The sequence below is a fragment of the Phaethon lepturus genome, unplaced genomic scaffold (assembly GCF_000687285.1).
Source record: "Phaethon lepturus isolate BGI_N335 unplaced genomic scaffold, ASM68728v1 scaffold20056, whole genome shotgun sequence".
NCBI classification, from domain to species: domain Eukaryota; kingdom Metazoa; phylum Chordata; class Aves; order Phaethontiformes; family Phaethontidae; genus Phaethon; species Phaethon lepturus.
In genome coordinates, this window is record NW_010548513.1 from 40,035 (window position 1) to 58,324 (window position 18,290).

At 40.1% G+C, this 18,290-nt stretch overlaps 1 protein-coding gene across 1 annotated transcript in view; it reads right to left on the reverse strand.

Moving 5' to 3' along the window:
- FHOD3 (formin homology 2 domain containing 3) overlaps nt 1–18,290 on the reverse strand; it is a gene marked incomplete at its 5' end in the record, with an annotated part of 80,675 nt that overhangs the window by 11,595 nt on the left and 50,790 nt on the right. Inside the window, 5 exons of the mRNA XM_010289996.1 lie at nt 4,346–4,507; nt 6,836–7,007; nt 9,632–9,655; nt 15,609–15,801; nt 17,529–17,719. Coding sequence (XP_010288298.1) covers nt 4,346–4,507; nt 6,836–7,007; nt 9,632–9,655; nt 15,609–15,801; nt 17,529–17,719 — 742 coding nt within the window. The remainder of the gene's footprint in view (nt 1–4,345; nt 4,508–6,835; nt 7,008–9,631; nt 9,656–15,608; nt 15,802–17,528; nt 17,720–18,290) is intronic.

An 18,290-nucleotide genomic window follows, 5' to 3' on the forward strand; every position in this document is an offset into this window, starting at 1 on the left:
AGGACTTTCTCTTGGTCCTTTTTCAAATCCTTGCCATGGACATTCACAGAGGTGAGAAATCAGCCCTGCTTGGCTCAACATTTGCAAGTATTACTCTGCGTATGCCAGAATTAGTGCAAATACCGTCTGTACATTGATTTGTGACTATTAGACTGGAGCATAATTGTTGTGATACTGACTCAGGAATTATATCAAACTCCTGAGACAGATTGCTCAGTTCAATGGGACCAACACAGAGACAGCACCTCTGTAAGAGTCTAATCCTGAGAGAATGATTTTATTTCACTTCAGGACATGGTTTAGTGGGCATGGTGGTGTTGGGTTGATGGTTGGACTTGATGATCTTAAAGGTCTTTTCCCACCTTAATGATTCTATGATATGTTGGGGGATAGATGCTTTAGATAAACAGCCAGGACAAGAAGGAAAAGAGTGTTAATTTCCTATTTGTCTATCATGGAGTTTTAGGGGGTTATTTTAATGTACTTAAGTAAAGTTTTTCTCTTACGGATGACATGGCTAGTCTTTAAGAGTCTTCTGTTGCCTCAAAGCTGCTGTGGCTAAAAGACCTATTTTATTTCTTCCCCAAGTGGAAGCAATTGGCACAGGCTGGTTCATCATGGTGTGAAACTCTCAGTAACAGGATTTTCTACGCAGTGCTATTGTTCCTTATATACCTCTTTTGTTTTGTTCTTTTTGTTTCTTTTTTCTTCTTTTGTTTCTTTTGTATTGTTCCTCTTACCTCACTTCTTATAATCTTCACAGCAAACTCTGGTCATCTACCTTGTATTTTTTATTTTTTAAATTCAGCTCTTTTTGTATTAAATAATCTCCTTTCTTGACTGTTTTCTGAAGTCTCAGTAGTATCTCATACAGACTTTCATTTTTATTCCCCCAAATCCACCGGTGCAATGCCTGTAATACTGTTTTGTAAGCTGCTAAAATTAACTTTAGCAATTGTATTAATTTGAATTTGTACTATCAGAGTGATTCTTGAAACTTCCTTATCCCAATTTTCCTTTGCACTCACTGTTTGTTATGGCATTGTTTGTGAAGGTCATCCTAACCTTATGGGAGAACCAGACAATCCTAATTATATTACTTTTTATTTCTTTGTTAAGTTTAACAGCTCCCCATAATGTTATAAAAACCTTTCTCACAGAAAGCTGCCCTTAGTCTTCAAGAATGGAAACAGTGTATTTTCAACCTAATTTGGCTTTTATGCTTTTAAGATATGTAGAAGTGATATCACTAGAGGCTGGGATCTGTTGTTTACACAAAGAATAAAGACATCAGAGAGGAAAACCAGCTGAAGCTTCCCATGGCAAATTGCCTTGAAGCTGTCTTAGAAGAACCACCTCGAGGGGTGACAGAGCATTTCAGATTCTGTGACTCATTCAATCGTATGGCTTTCTGATGAGGCTTTTAATGAACGAATACATACGTGTTTTCTCATATGTAACACTACTCCCATAGGCAGGTCACTGAACACCCATCATGAGGCACTGACTTCTAGTTGGTTACTGTACTTCTAAATGTCAAATTTTATCTCTAAAGACCTCCACTGCGTAAAGGTCTAGCACAGAATTAAATTCTCTCTCTGCAGATCATCACAGGAGCTCAGTCGTTATGCACTTACCATGTACCTTAGCTTTCTGCAGTCCATTTCAGCTCCCACTGAATAAATTCCTTCCTATTAGGTCTCCGTTGGCTTCAGTCATATCTGGATTTATCAGTGACCCTTCATTTCTTCAACCAACAGATACAGACATTTCTATCTGTCTTTTGTTGGATGACTCACTGCCTTATTCCTCCTCCCAATTTATGGTTCTGATTGCTCCGAGAGTTCAAACTCTTCCATGTCATTAAGATCTAACTAAGCTCTCTGCATACCAGATACAGTCACGCTGCCCAACAGTTACAAAAGGTAAAATGGTTCAAATGAACATGTCAAATTGTCTCACTTTCCCATTACAACAATTTCTTGAATTTAACTTAACCTTTTTCATATATCTGCTTCTGTTTTCCCCTAGTTATAAATGACTTGAGTATCATTTGCTTTTTACGTCACATTTTTCTGTTCTTTTAATGACAAAAAAATCCCTCACCCATGAGAACCTTCTACTTGAACCACAGAAAATGTTTACAGTGCAATTGCATATAAATCTTTTGGGCTTATAATTTTTCTACAAACACAGATCTCCACTCAGGTTCAGTAAAAACTTTGCCGAATGCTATGTGAGCCAGAATGCTGATTTCTAGTTCTGCACTGAAAACAATGAGACATGCAATGTGATGGACAGTGAAAATAATTCCTTTCAACTGAATTTTGCTTTGATGTCCACGAATAGATTGAACACCAAGCTCAGAGCAAAAGCCAAAGGATGTGTATGGGAGCCTGAAGATTGCAGGTGGTGAATCAAACCCATCAGATAATAGGGTCTCTTTCCTCTGCAGTTAACAAATATCATAGCATCTGCTAATCTAAATCATTGGAGTATGCCTATGATCTACTTTCTCGCAGAAAGCTACTTTTGTTCATGGACAACCTGTGTTCCATTTCTACCTGGAAGATTTTCTGCTCGTTTAACTCACATCATGCATTGACAAGGGCTGGTCTTTGCTCATTTCCTGCAGGTGCCTTTACCAGTCCAGCTGAGAATATTTTAGAGCTAAACTACTTCATCTATTCATCATTCAGGTATACTGACTCTCTATCAGAGTGAAATAGTTTAGTTAAGATATTCTCCTTTCATGCTTTCTTTCAGCACACGTCAGCTGAAAGGAACACTAAACTACTGAACTTTATGTTTGTTTTGAAACTGCCTTTTAATCCACTTAAGAGTCTCATCCAGATCTTGAAGAACAAACAAGCAAAAGAGCTGGATTATAGCATGATTAATTACAATGGAAATCAGTCCCAGCCTAAACATTTACTCAATGCTTAATCCCTGTTAATGTTTTTACTGAATATAAAAGCCAACTCCATGGAAAAATATGTTTTATTTTTATTATCATTATCCTTTTTTTTTTTCTTCTGCCTTGGGAAAAAGGTACCTGGTAAAAAGCAGAAATAAGACTTTTTGGTGTGTGTGCATGAAGATAGTGTTGCTAACAGAGGAAATATTTTAGCACAGGATAAACTATGGAAATATGCAAACATACAGGAAGTTTATTTGCTATGCACAAGCCAACTAGGGCAGTCAGCACGTGCAGAACACCAGAACTGCGTGGGTAAGTGGGTAGCAGCAGAAGGTGATGCCACAAAGGGGTATGGCACAGCATATGACAAAGTAAGACAGACAATCCAGTGTCAGCTTATTTTCTTCGCTGAAAGTCTGGCCCATCTAACCAGAGTGTCCGCTTTGTTCTTGCTCTTGCCACATGCAGAAGTTCCTTTCTCAGCATGTTGTGGAAAGTGAATATGCTTTTGGCACATGCTAGTTTATAGCAATCACTGCTTATACCAAATGTTTTTGATCACCCACTATGTTAGACAATTCTACAAAAAACAAAAATTCGTGTGATTTTTCACTCACTGTTGTTGTCTCCTCTTTGTCCTAACTTCCCAGAAATGCTAAAAAGATGGATGGAAAGGTAGTCAAAAAGCCACATATGGTGAACGACAGTAAACACTAAAATCTTACGTTCTTTGGGTACTTATCCTTCTCACAGTAATCACAGTAGTCTCTGAACATAAGGAAAAAAAGAACTAGAACAGTCATCACCTCTTAAGCATTGTATTTACTAAAGCACAAAATCAAATTGCTCAAACTTGAGTGCCACAGTTCAGCCCTGACGCCACACTATACCATTGAAAGACCACCTTATAAATGTGCTACCTTTTCTTCTTAGTGGAAGTTAAGCTCCTCTATAGCCACTTTGTAGCCAAGCAGCAGAAGACATTTTGTTTTCAGGGCTGTGGAAGGATGGTACGCAGCACAAGAAAGAAAGATTTTAAGAAGTGAAATCTCTCAAACTACTTTTTGCTTTATGAATAAATACAGCTATAGATACAACTATTAATCTTCATGCCAGTTCACACTACCTTCACAGTCTCCATTTGAGGTCTTGATCTGACTTCTCTAGTTATGAATAAGTACCATCATCAGAGAAGCTCTAATGTACCATGAAATATTCTTCTTCTGTTACTGCTAAGGACACTTCAAATTCTGTGGAAAACAGTCATCCACTGCATACCTTGTTTAAACAATAGTAAGAGGAATAGCAGTCAAGCTACTCTGTGCTACCAATGCATGTCTGCCTACTAAGCCTGGTTCCTACACCAATACACATAAATATTTCCACATTTGCTTATTTTAAGAAATTTAATAGCCATATACTCACATGACTTCCTATTTGCTCGTGACCGCTTCCTCTCTCTAGGCACTGCTCGCTGGCTTGGCACTTGGGTGGCAGACTTTACAATGCGATCCATGATCTCATCTGCTGCGTCATCCGTTGCGTTAGGTGAATCGTCATTGCCAGCGTTCCAGGAACCGATACGGCCTGGAAAATTCCAGTGAATGAATTGAGGGAAAAGAAGTTAGAAGTCTTTTGCGTCACTTTGGTTTTGCAGTTAAGTTTTTTGGGAATTGCAGCAAGCAGCTCAGTCATTGCTACTTCAAATTGGCTGAAGTATAAGACTGCCTAATGGAGAATATTTCTAAATAATACCCTAGAGCCTAGACTCTCTGCTGTATCAGCAGAGACCCGAGAGCTCAAATGCAATTATAACTTTCTGTTCCCTTCAGCCTCAGAGTCTTATCCTTGACCATACAACTGGCAAATGTCTGCTCGAGACTGTCTATGAGCCAAGGACTGCTGGAGTGTTGTGTGACCATGTTTGCCTCTGCTCCTGTTACACAGAGACTAGATGTCATGGCACATGTTAGAAACCGGCATGAATCAGCAAGACATGTCCTTTGTACCAAAAGGAGAAACAATCTATTTCCAAGCATCTGTATCAGAACCTAGTGCAAAGAAGACATGAAAAGGGCAAAAAATGTCATTCGACATGTCTAGTTGTCCCTTTCACAATGAAGAATTCACCTTCTCATCACAAAGCTGTATGTGTCCTGGCACAACTGCATGTGCTCTGTTATGAGCAGAAAAGGAAGAGTCACTGGCAAGCTGAAAAGCTAAATAAGCAATTTTGGTTAAAACCACAAACAAACAAGTGAGCCATGTCTCCGAACCCAAGGCTCTGGCACTCCTTACTCCACAGAGCTCTGTCAGACACATCTTTGGGTTCCTCCACTCCGCTAGTTCTATGTGCTTTTAGTGTTTAAATAATGTGAAGGCTAGTATGCAGCATGAACACTGACAGAAAGCTTTGCAAAAGAGTGGGTGTGGTAGAATTGCAAGCAGCTAAAAATTCACTAGCGAGGCCACTCTGTATCACATCCCCGATGTCAATAAACAAGAGCTTTGGTTAGCACTTTGCTCTGCTGCTTCTCCCCTGGCTCTTGTCAAGAGCAGTTGTATTACAATAGTGCTCCTGACAAGCTTCTGCCTGGCTCACCCTTCCCTGCCTCTGCCCTTCTTCAGGGGAACGCAAGCTGACTCCTATTATCAGGAGGCACTGCTCGTTAGCATTCAGTGGATTAGTTCAGCTGTTCAGCTTGTTGCAGTGCAGCTTGAATTATTTCATCTTTGTAAGTTAGCTAGTTGACTTGCTTCTTAAATTTGGGCTGCGAAACCAACAGGATCTCTCTGGAGATCCTCTAAATCAGACAGGATCATGGTTTCAAGCCTTAATAAACTACACACACACAGACCTAGTGGTGGATGCTCTGGGTGTGGTATCAGCGGTATCAAAAAAGAATCAAGAAAGTGTAAGATACCCGGATGCAAGGGAAAAGAAATACCAGAACAGAAAACTGAGGACTTGAATTTCAGTGCATCACCTTTACTCCAGAATCATCTTCCTCATATCACATGTATGGGAGGGGGTGAGGGGAAGACGAAAGAAAACAAACTGGTGAACCCAGTGCCTGTAAAATGATTTAGCATAAAGGAAGTGGTTTAGTGGCTACTTAAATGAAGAGGTGTATCAGTGAATCATGTCCTGGACAAAAAACAAGGCTATCTCATTGCCAAGAACGGTTGTACCAGTGAGCTCTCTGTCAGAGTATCAGGTGTTGGAATCGGCACGTTGGGTCAGGTTCTCATTTCCTCCCTGTCAGCTTTCGGAAATCACCCGCGCTGACACTTGGAAACAGCAGAGCACCATGGACCTCAGAGAAAGAGGTATCTGTCAGGACAGCAAGGAGGTGTGGGGCTGTCCACAGCAGCTTTTTATGCTCCTAGCTCCACTTAATCCACTACCTTTGCAGTAAAGCAGGGCGGTGGTTAAAAAGATTCATCATCTTTTTCCTACCCTTTTTCCCCTCCCCACTCATTCCTAAAATGCTGCAAGGCCCTTTCACTTCAACTTGTATTGCTACTTTCTACATGCTTGTGTTGAAAATAAAACCACATCATGGATGCCCCATTTTGCCTTCATGATGAGAATTGGATAAAAATTGGGATGTTACTGGGCAACGATGTTCACGGGGCTGCAGGCGGGGAGAGGTGCAAATTTCTGTAGGCTTGCACTTCTAACCCACCTCCCCCCTGGCACTACTCTGGCTGGGATCCATGTGTTAAAAAACTTCAGGCAAATACTCCTACATCCCCGTGCCCCAAATCATCACCTCCAGTGTGGAAACACTCCTTCCCCTTCAACCCCTTCTGCCGCGAGCGCTACGCAAGGGGGCCACGGCCCGCGTTCCGGCCACCATGCGGCTACCGCGCCACAAGAAACATGGCCAAAAGGCAACTGCTGGCACCTACCTCGGCTGGCCCGGCTTCGAGTGCGGACCCCCAGCGCCGCGGTGCTTTCCCCACCGACGGAGGAGGTCTTCAGCACGGCCTTCATGTTCTCGTGCTCTGCGGCGTCCTCGGCGTACTGCAGCCCCTGGGGCTGGCTCTGGCAGGGGGGCGAGCTGCTGGAGAACTTGCCGGACTGTGGGAGGAAAACGGATCTGTTGTTTGAACAGAAAGCAGCATGGAGAACAGGCCAGAGCCTCGACTGTGAGCTGCAAGGAGAAAAGTGTCCTGCCGGGCTTGGTTTGGAGTGCAGCTGTTCCCAGAAGAGCCAGGCAACAGCTGCTCCTCTCCCAGAGCATGCACCCTGAGCAGAAATAAACTGGAAACACGGCGACGACAGGGAGCAGGCACTGCCAGAGGAAAACCAGATGCATTAGCTCGAGCTTTATAATTTTGACCTTCTGTCTGACAGCATTAAGGTACAAAGCAAAGACTTGCTCTGAAACCTTTGACCCAGGCCGGGCCTGACCTGGGGTCAGGTACGACACCAAGGGGGACAGCACGAGACCTGACACAAATAAGAAACTGCTTTTTTTCTGTTCAATCACCTTCCAGTAACAAGGCAAAACGAGGAGAGCAGTCTAGGAAGAGAGACCTTTGCCTCTCTGCACTGCTGCACAGAAAGCTCTCAAGCTGCCCTCAAACACAAATACCTACAAGTTAACCTTAAAATACATTACTAGTAACGCTGAAAAAATCCCTGGTCCCAAAACACCCAGCCAAATTATTTCATGGCCAAAACACAAAAACTGCAGTCAGCAGTCAGAGGAACAAACAAAACCTTACAAGAGATTTAGGAATCTGCCCTCTGCGTCCCCGCTGCCGTGATTTCCCTGTCACCATGACTACGTTAAGACGAGTGGCTACATTATCTGGGCATGCATGGGACGTGGATGCAGCAGTGCCACGTGTTTCCGAGAACAGCCACCTGGAAATGGATGAAAACAGCAGCAACGGACACTCTCGAAGGAGAAGACGAGCTCGCATCTCTGGGCTCTCTCCCTTCCCAGCCTCTGCCTACAAAGGGCTGCGACGTTGGTATTTGCTCCACTGCTCTTATCTACAGAAAGGCTGCAGCCCATTTAAAATACAGCCCTGGCTGCAGAAAATACTGGCCCTGTCAACAGCACAGAGGCATCAACAGATAAGAAATACCTCTCGGTATTTTCAGTCATATTGGTCCAGCATCAGAAACTGAAATATGTTTTCTTTTTCCTTCTTGCTCCTACCGATTCAGCACAGATGAAAGAAGGTGTGCTGCATTCTCTTCTTCCTTTCCATAATAAACAACATTCATTATTCACTTGATAGTATTGAGCCAGTCAGTTAAAGGGGTGCAAACGTGCAGAACCCTTCTGTCAGAGAATGGTAAACTGGAAAAAAGGCTGGGCCCTACTTTCAGAGCTTTGATCGAATCCCTCGGGCTGTCAAAGACTGGAGATCTGATCAAAAATCTGGAGAAGAATGACAGGATGATTCTGTTTTAACATAATGACTTTTTGGGGTCGGATAGCAAGTTAACTGAGTAGCAAAACAATAATCCCTACGAGGCACTGAGCTAAATATACCAGTGTGAGATTTATTTTTGATAGCGAGAAGTTTGTTTTCTTGTTAAAATATTAGCGTGCAACATTTTGATGTGGAAAGCGCGCAAGTGCTAGAGTTTCACGTGTGAAATTAAAAGACAGAAAAACATTAGAGAGAAACTTCTATGAAAGTGCATGCCATTTTTGCATTACGAATACTCTCTTATACACAACGGGTTGTAAAGCTAATCAATCCCATCTCAGAAAAAAAACAAAGGATAAAGTCTTACCGTAACTTTTAGTTACTATTTACACAGGTTAGTTAAATGTTGGCATAAACAGGCTAATTCATGTAACTTTCTTTCTGCGCCCCGAGCTATACAGCACAAATCATCACTGGGGGAGAAGCCCTGTAGCCAGAAGTTGTATTTCACTTCCTTAATTTTCAGATGTTGCTGTAGATTAATGGCCAAATCCCAGCCTCTTGAGCAAATGACTGCCATTATGAAACAATGAGCATTAAGGCACATTGTTTATGTTCAGCAAATTGAAGAAAGCTCTAATGCTGAACAAAAAATTCATTGCACAATAGATGCTCCTCAAACCAAGAAATTGTTTTCTTATGAATATAGCTAGCACATTATAGTTCTTAAATTATTTATTCAATCTTTTATTCGTTTTCAACATCAGCTTCAGGAGCACTTTATGATAAATACATGAACTACTCCACGGCTCACCTCTATGGTGACTGCAGTATCTTATTTGCAATCCATACAGCAAGGAGAACCATTATAATTTGCTTTGCATCAGTATATCCTGATGTTTTTGCACACTTTGTAAAATAATACCATTTGGACTTAGCTTAATAATGACTATGAAATTATCATGGTAATCTGTAGCCCTGATGATCCCCATTAACATTCAGATCACTGATGTTTTGTGTAGTGGGGATACTTTACAGTTTAGTAAACAGATGTTAGGGAAAAGAAATGAGGAAACTTGAAATTATTAAGGTCTCAGATGAGGATATCCTTATTTGAGAGAACAGGTATGTATATGGTTAAAGCTGACTGTAAAAATGCATTCTCATGATTGAGCCAAAAAGCCATGAGAAAAATGTCATGGTTCATAGTTCCAGTTGAGCAGATGGAGGTGAGCAGTCCTCTGAGTTAGAAATTAGACATCACAGCACACAGGGCACACAGGAATGACATGCTCTTTCAGAGAACCATACCTCAGCATCCTCTTCTTCATCGGTCTGCCACAGGAAACAAAGGACAGGGTGGAGAAGGACAAACAGCAAGATTTAGGAAGGACAGTATGGTCGAATCACAAGAGTTAAGAGGTAACCATGGTACTGTTTATGTAATTACAGGAGGGCATAAAAATACAAAGCATATAAGGGATTAATTCCTTAGACAATCAACTTGCCTTTTTTTTTCAATTAACTGTACACAGAACAGACTGTCCCTGTTAGTAGGGTATATCAAAATTTCCTGATTTTTCTTAGAGAAATTATGAGTTGAAACTACCCCTCACCCATACTGTTTCTCTCCCTTGAGTCATTCGGTTGCTTGCCCACTTTTTACCCTGTGGAAATTGAGAGCACTAGGAAGGATTCTCTCTCCTTTTTCCAGCTCTGTTCAGAACAGGGAGGTCCTGGCTGCTCTCTCTCAGTGCAGAGGTCAGCTTCTTGGCAATTCCTTTTCTCTACACTTAAGTGCTTGTTTTAATTCCCTTTTTTAAGCTGGGGATTTTCAACTTCAAGTTCCAGTTTAACAGAGCGCTAAAATCAAATGCCAAGTAGTCTTTGAATAAATGCTTAAAGTTCTTCAGTAGCTGCCTGATACCAGATCCTGGAGATTAGGGAGATGCAATTATGGTTTGTCATTCAAGGCTTTCAACCTCTGTGACAGCAGGTGTGTAAAACTATCTTGACAGTTACACTACATTAAATGCAATGGGTGTATCAAAATATTATGGCATATGTTGTGTTCTTAAATTAGGGCATTTAGAGGGAATTAGCAAAATATTTAAAGCTATGTTCCCAAATGCCTGGGGAATTCTTCACTGGGTTGTAAGATGCCCCACATGGAAGGTACCCAAAGTAAAACAGTGTTTTTCAAGTATCTGGGCTGTTTGTTTCCATAATTGTCAGTCTGATTGCTTATAAAGTGCAAACATAGCCTACAAATTCAATGCATCTTTTTTATTTATGGGTTTTGTTTTGTTGTTGTTTTTTTTTTTTTTTTTAGAAGAAGCATTCCACCAATTCTATTACCCTCCCTAGTGTTACTAATACATATTTTTGACCTTATCTCCATCTCAGCTATGATTTCTGTCTGGGATTGATACATTCTGTTCCAGAAACATTAATCATTAAAAATGAAAGCCTGATTTACTTTGGCCCTCAGCTTAGTTTCAGCACAATCTCCATAAGAAGATTAGCTGTGAGAGTGCTGAGCAGCACATTAACATTACTTTTTAAGGGTATGTTTTATTCAAAGAGTGAGATGCTTATTTTTCTCTGGACACAGTGGCACTGACAGAAACACAGGCAGATGTTTTGCAGAGGGACCTCCGCAGGTATGTTCCCTTTACATTATAAAAAGATCCACTTGTTTTTTCCATCCCCCGGGAGGTGGGGAGTCACACTGTATAGCACTTCTTCTGAAGAAGGCCACTGTTCACTTTTTGGCACGAATAAGAAACAGAAAAGAGAAGAATGGCAAGCAAGAACATACTTGTATCCTAATCCGTATGTACATCTGTCTAATAAATAAAAGGCAGGAGGAGAGCAAATTAAGCTAAACTATGCAGAAGGCACTCAAGAGAAAGGTGAAAGAGCAGAGTATGCACATTACAATGAGCGTGTTCCAAACAAAAGTGTATTACGTTATTGCTTTATGTCAAGCTAGATTTTTACAGGGAAAGTCTCGGCTGCTGGCCTTCCTACCCATTTGATCTAGCTAGAAGTGATTTGCTGTGTACTTACATTAAGAGCAATGTACTCCTCTCTGACTTTGCTCATCTCCAGTACTCGGGGCATTACCATTTCCCTTCCTCCTGCTCTGGCTGGAGGGGGCTCACACCAACAACCACTGTCCTTCTACACCCAAAGCTACTCTGGTTCACCATCCCCATCATGATTCTATGTCTGGAGAGCCATTTGCCCCCCAGCAAATACTGATAACAGAAGTCAAAGTAGCAAAGTAAATAAATCGAACTTTTGTTTCAGGAAGGGAATCTGGCCTCACCCAGGTGTGTGCATTCTGCCTTTTCTTTCCTTCTTCATGTCATCATTATAAATACACTGAGAAATGTTAATAAATTAGGAAACTTTTAACATGTAATATTACCAAAAAGCACTGGAAGAATATTCCTATACTGAGTATCTTCTGCAGGCACAAGATGTTAATTTTAAGAAAAAAAGGCTGCTTGATTCTTCTGTCATCAGATATGTTACAGGACACTCTGAGATCGCCCTCCCATTTTTCCTTTAGGCTAGCACTTCTATGTGGTGGATATGCCATTTCAAAATATTATTTCTATTACATAGCAATTTTGGAATTGAAACTCGTAAGTATCGTAAAAAGCAGAGCTTCATAAATCTGGAAGACAGATGCTTATATTACCTCCTATTATTAAAATCATTAAAAAGCTCAGACTGGTATCTATAATTGCATTTCTTCCCTATTTTGCTTGCTTGTTATTTTTAGTGTGCCTGAAATGAGTGACTGCTATCACTGGCTAAAGCCAGACATAAGGTTACAGAGACTAGGCAATTTTCCCTGTGAAACTGTGGCGACTCACTGTTCTCCTTTTTTTCCTTACCCCCTCCTCCATCTTTCTCTCTCTTGCAGACAACATTCACTGAGATTTAAACTGACAGTGCCCAGTCCGCTTCAGCTATTAAAGAACAAATAAACATAAAGATCTCTGTGGTAAAAGGCTGCAAGAAAGACTGGAAATATTTCTCGTCGTGGTTCTCAGCCCTACTCCATGTGAGCAGTTGCTGAAGCTGATGCAAATTCTCCACGCAAAGAGCCAGCAGACTCTCTCCGCGCAAAAAGCCAGCACCCCTCTGCCTTCCAAGTCTGCAGGGGGGACCAAGGTTTCAGAGATACGTGCCTTCTCCTTAAGAACCGGGATGGTTCTGGCTTATTCCTTTGCCATTTTTGCTAAAATCCCTCTTCTGACTAAAACCAATGTACCGCAAGGTGGTATAAATGAGGTCCTGAAGTAACTTTCAAAAGAACAGGGAGGTAAGGGTCAAATTACTGCACAATCCTTCTAGATGAAGAAAAGCAGAAGTTAAAATCCCACATGACTAATTCTTATTAGAATTACTTTCTACAAAGAGTTTCTTTCCAATGTCAAGATCTAAAATTTCTTCTATCAGTGTTTTGTAACCAGTTGAACATACTGTCAATGCACTACTGATATATCTTCCCTTTCCAATGCATTCAAATATAAAACACTAAGAAAATCAAAACCAGATACAAACCACAGCCAACACAATACTACAATAAAACTCCCCCTTTTCATCATTCTTCACACATAAATATCTTCCATCCTGCTGACTTGGAAATTTGTTTTGAGGTACATCTAACTTTGAAGTTGTCAAAGGAAGCTGTGACAAATAGTCTGATGCAACTTGAATTCTGTTTTACCACGTACTGCAAGCAAATGAATGGTAAACAAGGCCATATTACTGGGCTACAGTTAAAAAGTTTTACAAAATCCTTAAATAACCATATGGACACATGAAAACACCCTTAAAGAACATCTCTATAAGGGGAATTTTAAAGAATGGCTTTTTTTTACTCCAGTAGGTTTTTTTTTTTTAAGCTATTAGAAGGCCAACTGTATCCTGGGCTGCATCCAAAGCAGTGTGGCCACCAGGTCAAGGGAGGGGATTCTGCCCCTCTACTCTGCTCTGGTGAGACCCCACCTGGAGTCCTGCGTCCAGCTCTGGATCCCTCAGCACAGGAAAGACATGGACCTGTTGGAGAGGGTCCGGGGGAGGGCCACCAAAATGATCAGAGAGGTGAAACCCCTCTCCTGTGAGGACAGGCTGAGAGAGTTGGGGTTGTTCAGCCTGGAGAAGAGAAGGCTCCAGGGAGACCTTATTGCAGCCTGCCAGTACTTAGAGGGGGCTCTAAGAAAGATGGGGACAGACTTTTTAGCAGGGCCTGTTGTGATAGGAGAAGGGGTAATGGTTTTAAACTAAAAGAGGGCAGATTTAGACTAGATAGAAGGAAGAAATTTTTCACAACAAGGGTGGTGAAACACTGGCACAGGTTGCCCAGAGAGGTGGTAGCTGCCCCATCCCTGGAAACCTTCAAGGTCAGGCTGGACGGGGCTCTGAGCAACCTGGTCTAGTTGAAGATGTCCCTGCTCACTGCAGGGGGTTGGACTAGATGGCCTTTAAAGGTCCCTTCCAACCCAAAGATTCTATGATTCTATGATTACATAATTGCAAATCAGTAAAAGGCAAAAAATGCTGCCTTTCTGGTGACCTGGAAGATATTTTTAGGTGGAATACTTCACTTTCAGATAGCATTTAATTGTTGTAAAATCTCAACACTTGAGACATTTTCTTCCAATAATACATTTTTCGAGGAAAGGCCTAGCTGCCTCCTTTCTTATATTTTCAGAAAACAGCCATCGTCCTTGTCTCTTCTCCTCGGTGACTAGCTATCAGCACTAAGCCTTCTGGTTTGAAAGGGTCCCTTCTCTCTGCTTCCTGAACCCAGTGATCAGATTTCCTTTTCCCCTCACATTTCCTGCAGGAACAGGGTATAGAGAAGCTTTCTGTTCTGCCACAGCCAGTTCTTCTGGACAGGTAATTCAGAAACACTACATCGTATTCTAGGAAAACAGTAACTTCTTCACATCTTAGTATTGTTTAAACTAATAAAAAGTATTGAAGCTACCCGAGGAAATGAAATTTTAATTTACCAATCTCTTTGGTTAATCTAGCTCCTCTAGAATACAGCAGGAAAACCGGGAAGCAATTGAAGAAAGTGATCTCAGTTCCCTGGTGGTAGCTGTGAAAATTTGTGTGACTGTATTATACCCTTTGCATAAAGTCAGAGCCTCTTCCTTAACCTGAGGCTAGACAAAAAGGAAAATCTTTTGAGATAATAATACAACTTTAACATGCTCTTTAGATGGGGCAGATTTCCAAATTTAAAGCGGATATTGCCAGGAAAGATCTACAAATGATTGTGAGTCAATGACTTAAATACAATCTCAATTTATATCAGTCTCAATACATATATATATTTTGACCCATGCTGCCTGAACCATAAAACTGTAATCAGCTTAGGGCTTTTCATGCCAAAGGCAGGGGTAGCTTCATATGCAACAAAGCACTCACATCTAATCGAGACTCCAGATTTGGATTTTGAGACAGCTGGAAACTTTTATTAAGTACTGGCACTTCTTAAAACTTTATTTGGATTGAGTCAAACTACATCAGCTTAAAAAAAAAAAAAAATCAAGGGGATTTTAAAGCTTACTATGCTGAGAAAACTAATCTTAATTTATTCTATCAGTATGCAATCATGCAGTCAAGAAGTTTGCAGGATAATATCTACTGTGAACATACATTTTTCCATTCTTTCAGAACCCCAAAGTAGTCTGTTCCCATAAAATTCGCTGTTCTGTGCTTTAAAGTTAAGAAGAAAATCACTGTGCATATGCATGCATATCTGTATACACATGTAAAAATAGATAAAATGCTAAGATCAAAGACTATATTAGCATATTTGAAGATGGAAAAAAATCCATTTCAGTTTGGTTGTAACTACTTAAATGGCTACAATGGTTCATCCTTTAAATCATGTCCTCTATTAGAAGCCTAATTTCTTTTTTTTTTTTTCTTTTTTATATTCTTGGCTTATTAGGTACACACAGCTCCTGGTGTCTTCTAGATATTTTGGGTACTGTCCGTGCAACACGCAGAGATGTACTTTTTGGATGCTTAATTTCAGTTTGATCTCATTCTATAAATCGGTACGAAGCAAAAAATATACACAGTCAAGGACTTGCAAGTTTTGTCTTCTAAGAGAACAGAGTTCATTACTTACAGTAGAAGAACATCTTAAGAATAAAAATAAAAGAGTAATAACACTTCCTATAAGACAGTCAATGAAAGAAAGTTTTAAAAATCCACGCTGTGGGAGATACATTTTGCCACTTACATCTGTTATCATTTTCCCTCTGGTCTTGTTTCTTTCCCTGTGGTTAGCTCGTTTCTGTTTTTGCTGCAAAACTCGTTCCCTGGTGGTGCGGTATTCCAGAGCAAATTCGCTAATAATTTTGCAGAACTTATTGATGTTGACTTCACGTATTGCATAGGGAGGATGGCCCATAAATAACAAAAATGAGTGAAACCTGGAAAACAATGAGTTCATAAATGCAAAGGGAAAAAATCTTTCCTGATGGCTTCTAGGAAAAAAAAACACAGTTCAGTGAATCCATTTATTACTTTATTAGCTCCTATAATTTCTTTTGTGCTACAGAATTTTCATGGATGCCTTGCATAACACTGGCATGTTTTATGATTAAAACCATGAAAGTCTAGTCTATGATAACTTCATCTCAGTCCACTTTCCCAGGCTGATGCAGGAGATAAGATGTTTATGGAACTCCATCTACTTTATGTGACTAATTTGGCATGTGAATGACCAATTTAATTTCAGTTATAGAAAAAATATTTATTAAGTTTCAATCTTATTTATTTGTGTTAAGCAACTTCAAAGAGGCTGTTAGGATGTTGGGGAAAGTCTAGACAAGAAGAATGCAGATTTACAGGCTAGAAAACACGAGGAAAGAATTTCTGGTTCAGAAAACTGACCATAAAATTATATTATCTACCAAGTACTTTAGTTTGGGATACTCTCAATTCACAGTTTTACTGCTTCTGTGGCATTCAGAGTTTTCACACTATTTGCAGCTTTTACTATTGCTTCTATATTGCATGATTTACAATAGCACACTGAATGACTAAAAATGTATGGGAATTCCTTTTAAAGGCATCTACATCTCCGATGATAAAAAGTCTTCCCAAACCTAGAAAGATGCAAGTTCATGGATACATTTTTGGAGAAGTCTACAGTAGTGGCTGCAGGGCATAATAAGAGAAGTTAAATTTTTCTTATTTGTCCAATGCATATGGAAAACACAGTAGGAAACTGGTGAATTCACTTTCTTGCTACTGCAGTTGGGATTTCTGCTTACTTATGGCATGAAAAACAAGTCATCGTGAAAACAAAAGAAGAACTGAGTCAACTTCTCAAGTGTATATCCACAAATCTGGGATCATTTGGAATCCAGATACCAAGTTTGAACACAGCAATTTGGAAATTCTTCAGAAGCTGGAAAATCTCTCACAATTTTACTAATAAATAGCATGAACACAGATAAATTACTCAAATGACCTAAACTCATACAGCTACAATCGTGAATCTGAAAAAACAAAAGCTCAGGTGTAGTGTGGAATTATCATGAATATGTACATTTCAGAGCAATGCAGTTCCTGTTAACTCCATTGGATGAAACGACATCCAACAGCAAGTCCTAAGGACAGGAATCTTTATTCTCTTTTCTGCTGTGGAGGCATAAAACACATAGTCGTAGATCTTGCAAATGGGAGTGGTGGTGCTGCTTATAAGAAGAACTCATTGTACTCACTTGTTTCAACTTCTGCATATGACAAGTCCATCACCACAACTTCAGTGTTTTGCTACCATCTGTTCTTGTTGATCGGACAAGCCACCCCCCCAAAAAAGCCTTCAGGGAAGGACCGAAAACATAGCAACTGAACCGTAAAGCTGCTAGCTTTTGGGGAGTAGGAGTTAAAAGACCCAATATTGCACCTTGGGAATAAATGATTGCCTGTATCATTGCTTCTTTTCATCAGAAATACAGAAGCTTTATGGAGCAGGGATCTTTCTTAAATGGCATCTATAACAAAGTATGCACCACATCATACATCCTGTTAACATTACTTGCTGGAATGCAGATGAAACTTATTAAAAACATATTTATGACGTCATAATTTATAATTTTAGCAAGTCATTTATCGTCAAGATATTGCAGTCACTAATCTAATTCTGTACCTGTTAATTATTCTTCTATGAACAATCTTCAGGATTATGATTCTTTCTGCACAGTCTTTAAGGAACTCGGACATTTTTTGCTTTAGAGTTGGCTTCATTTCATGCTTTGCTATAGCCTTAAGATGATCCCATGATGCTTTGCATCGTCTTTCCATTTGACACAAGTTTTCCTGGAGTTGTTCGAAGTCAACCTGAAAAAAACATCAAAAGAAAACAAAATGTAATGCTTTAATTGGAAACACTGCAGTAGTATCCTTGGATATCTGAATAATGCAATTTATGTATAAGAAAGGGTCAGTGTGGTAGCAGCACAACATTAATTCACATTATCAATTATTCCTAAATAAGTAGTATTACTAGTACTACTAGTTTTGGTCTTGGAGACCTAACACCTAAAGAAGGGACAATAAAATATTGTGATGTGTTTTCTCCCTTGCTAGTAACTTCATGGCTGCACCAAGCAACTGCATGACTCAGTTATTTCTGAGGTAATACAAAACTTTATCTTTTTCTTAATCCTTTTCTCTACTACTCACAGCTTTTTATACCCTGCTTACTGCTCACTGTTGTACCCAGCCAGCACTTCTCCAATTTAGGAAGCACTTGGACCTACTCCCTAGCCATGCACTGACTTGTTAATAGATGATCTACTTCTAATCACAAAACTCACGGGCTGGAATTTTTTGAAATTCTATTGAAAGTAAGTGTTACTTAGTGATCTCAGCACTAACTTTCATCCCTTGATATATAGTACGAATTTGT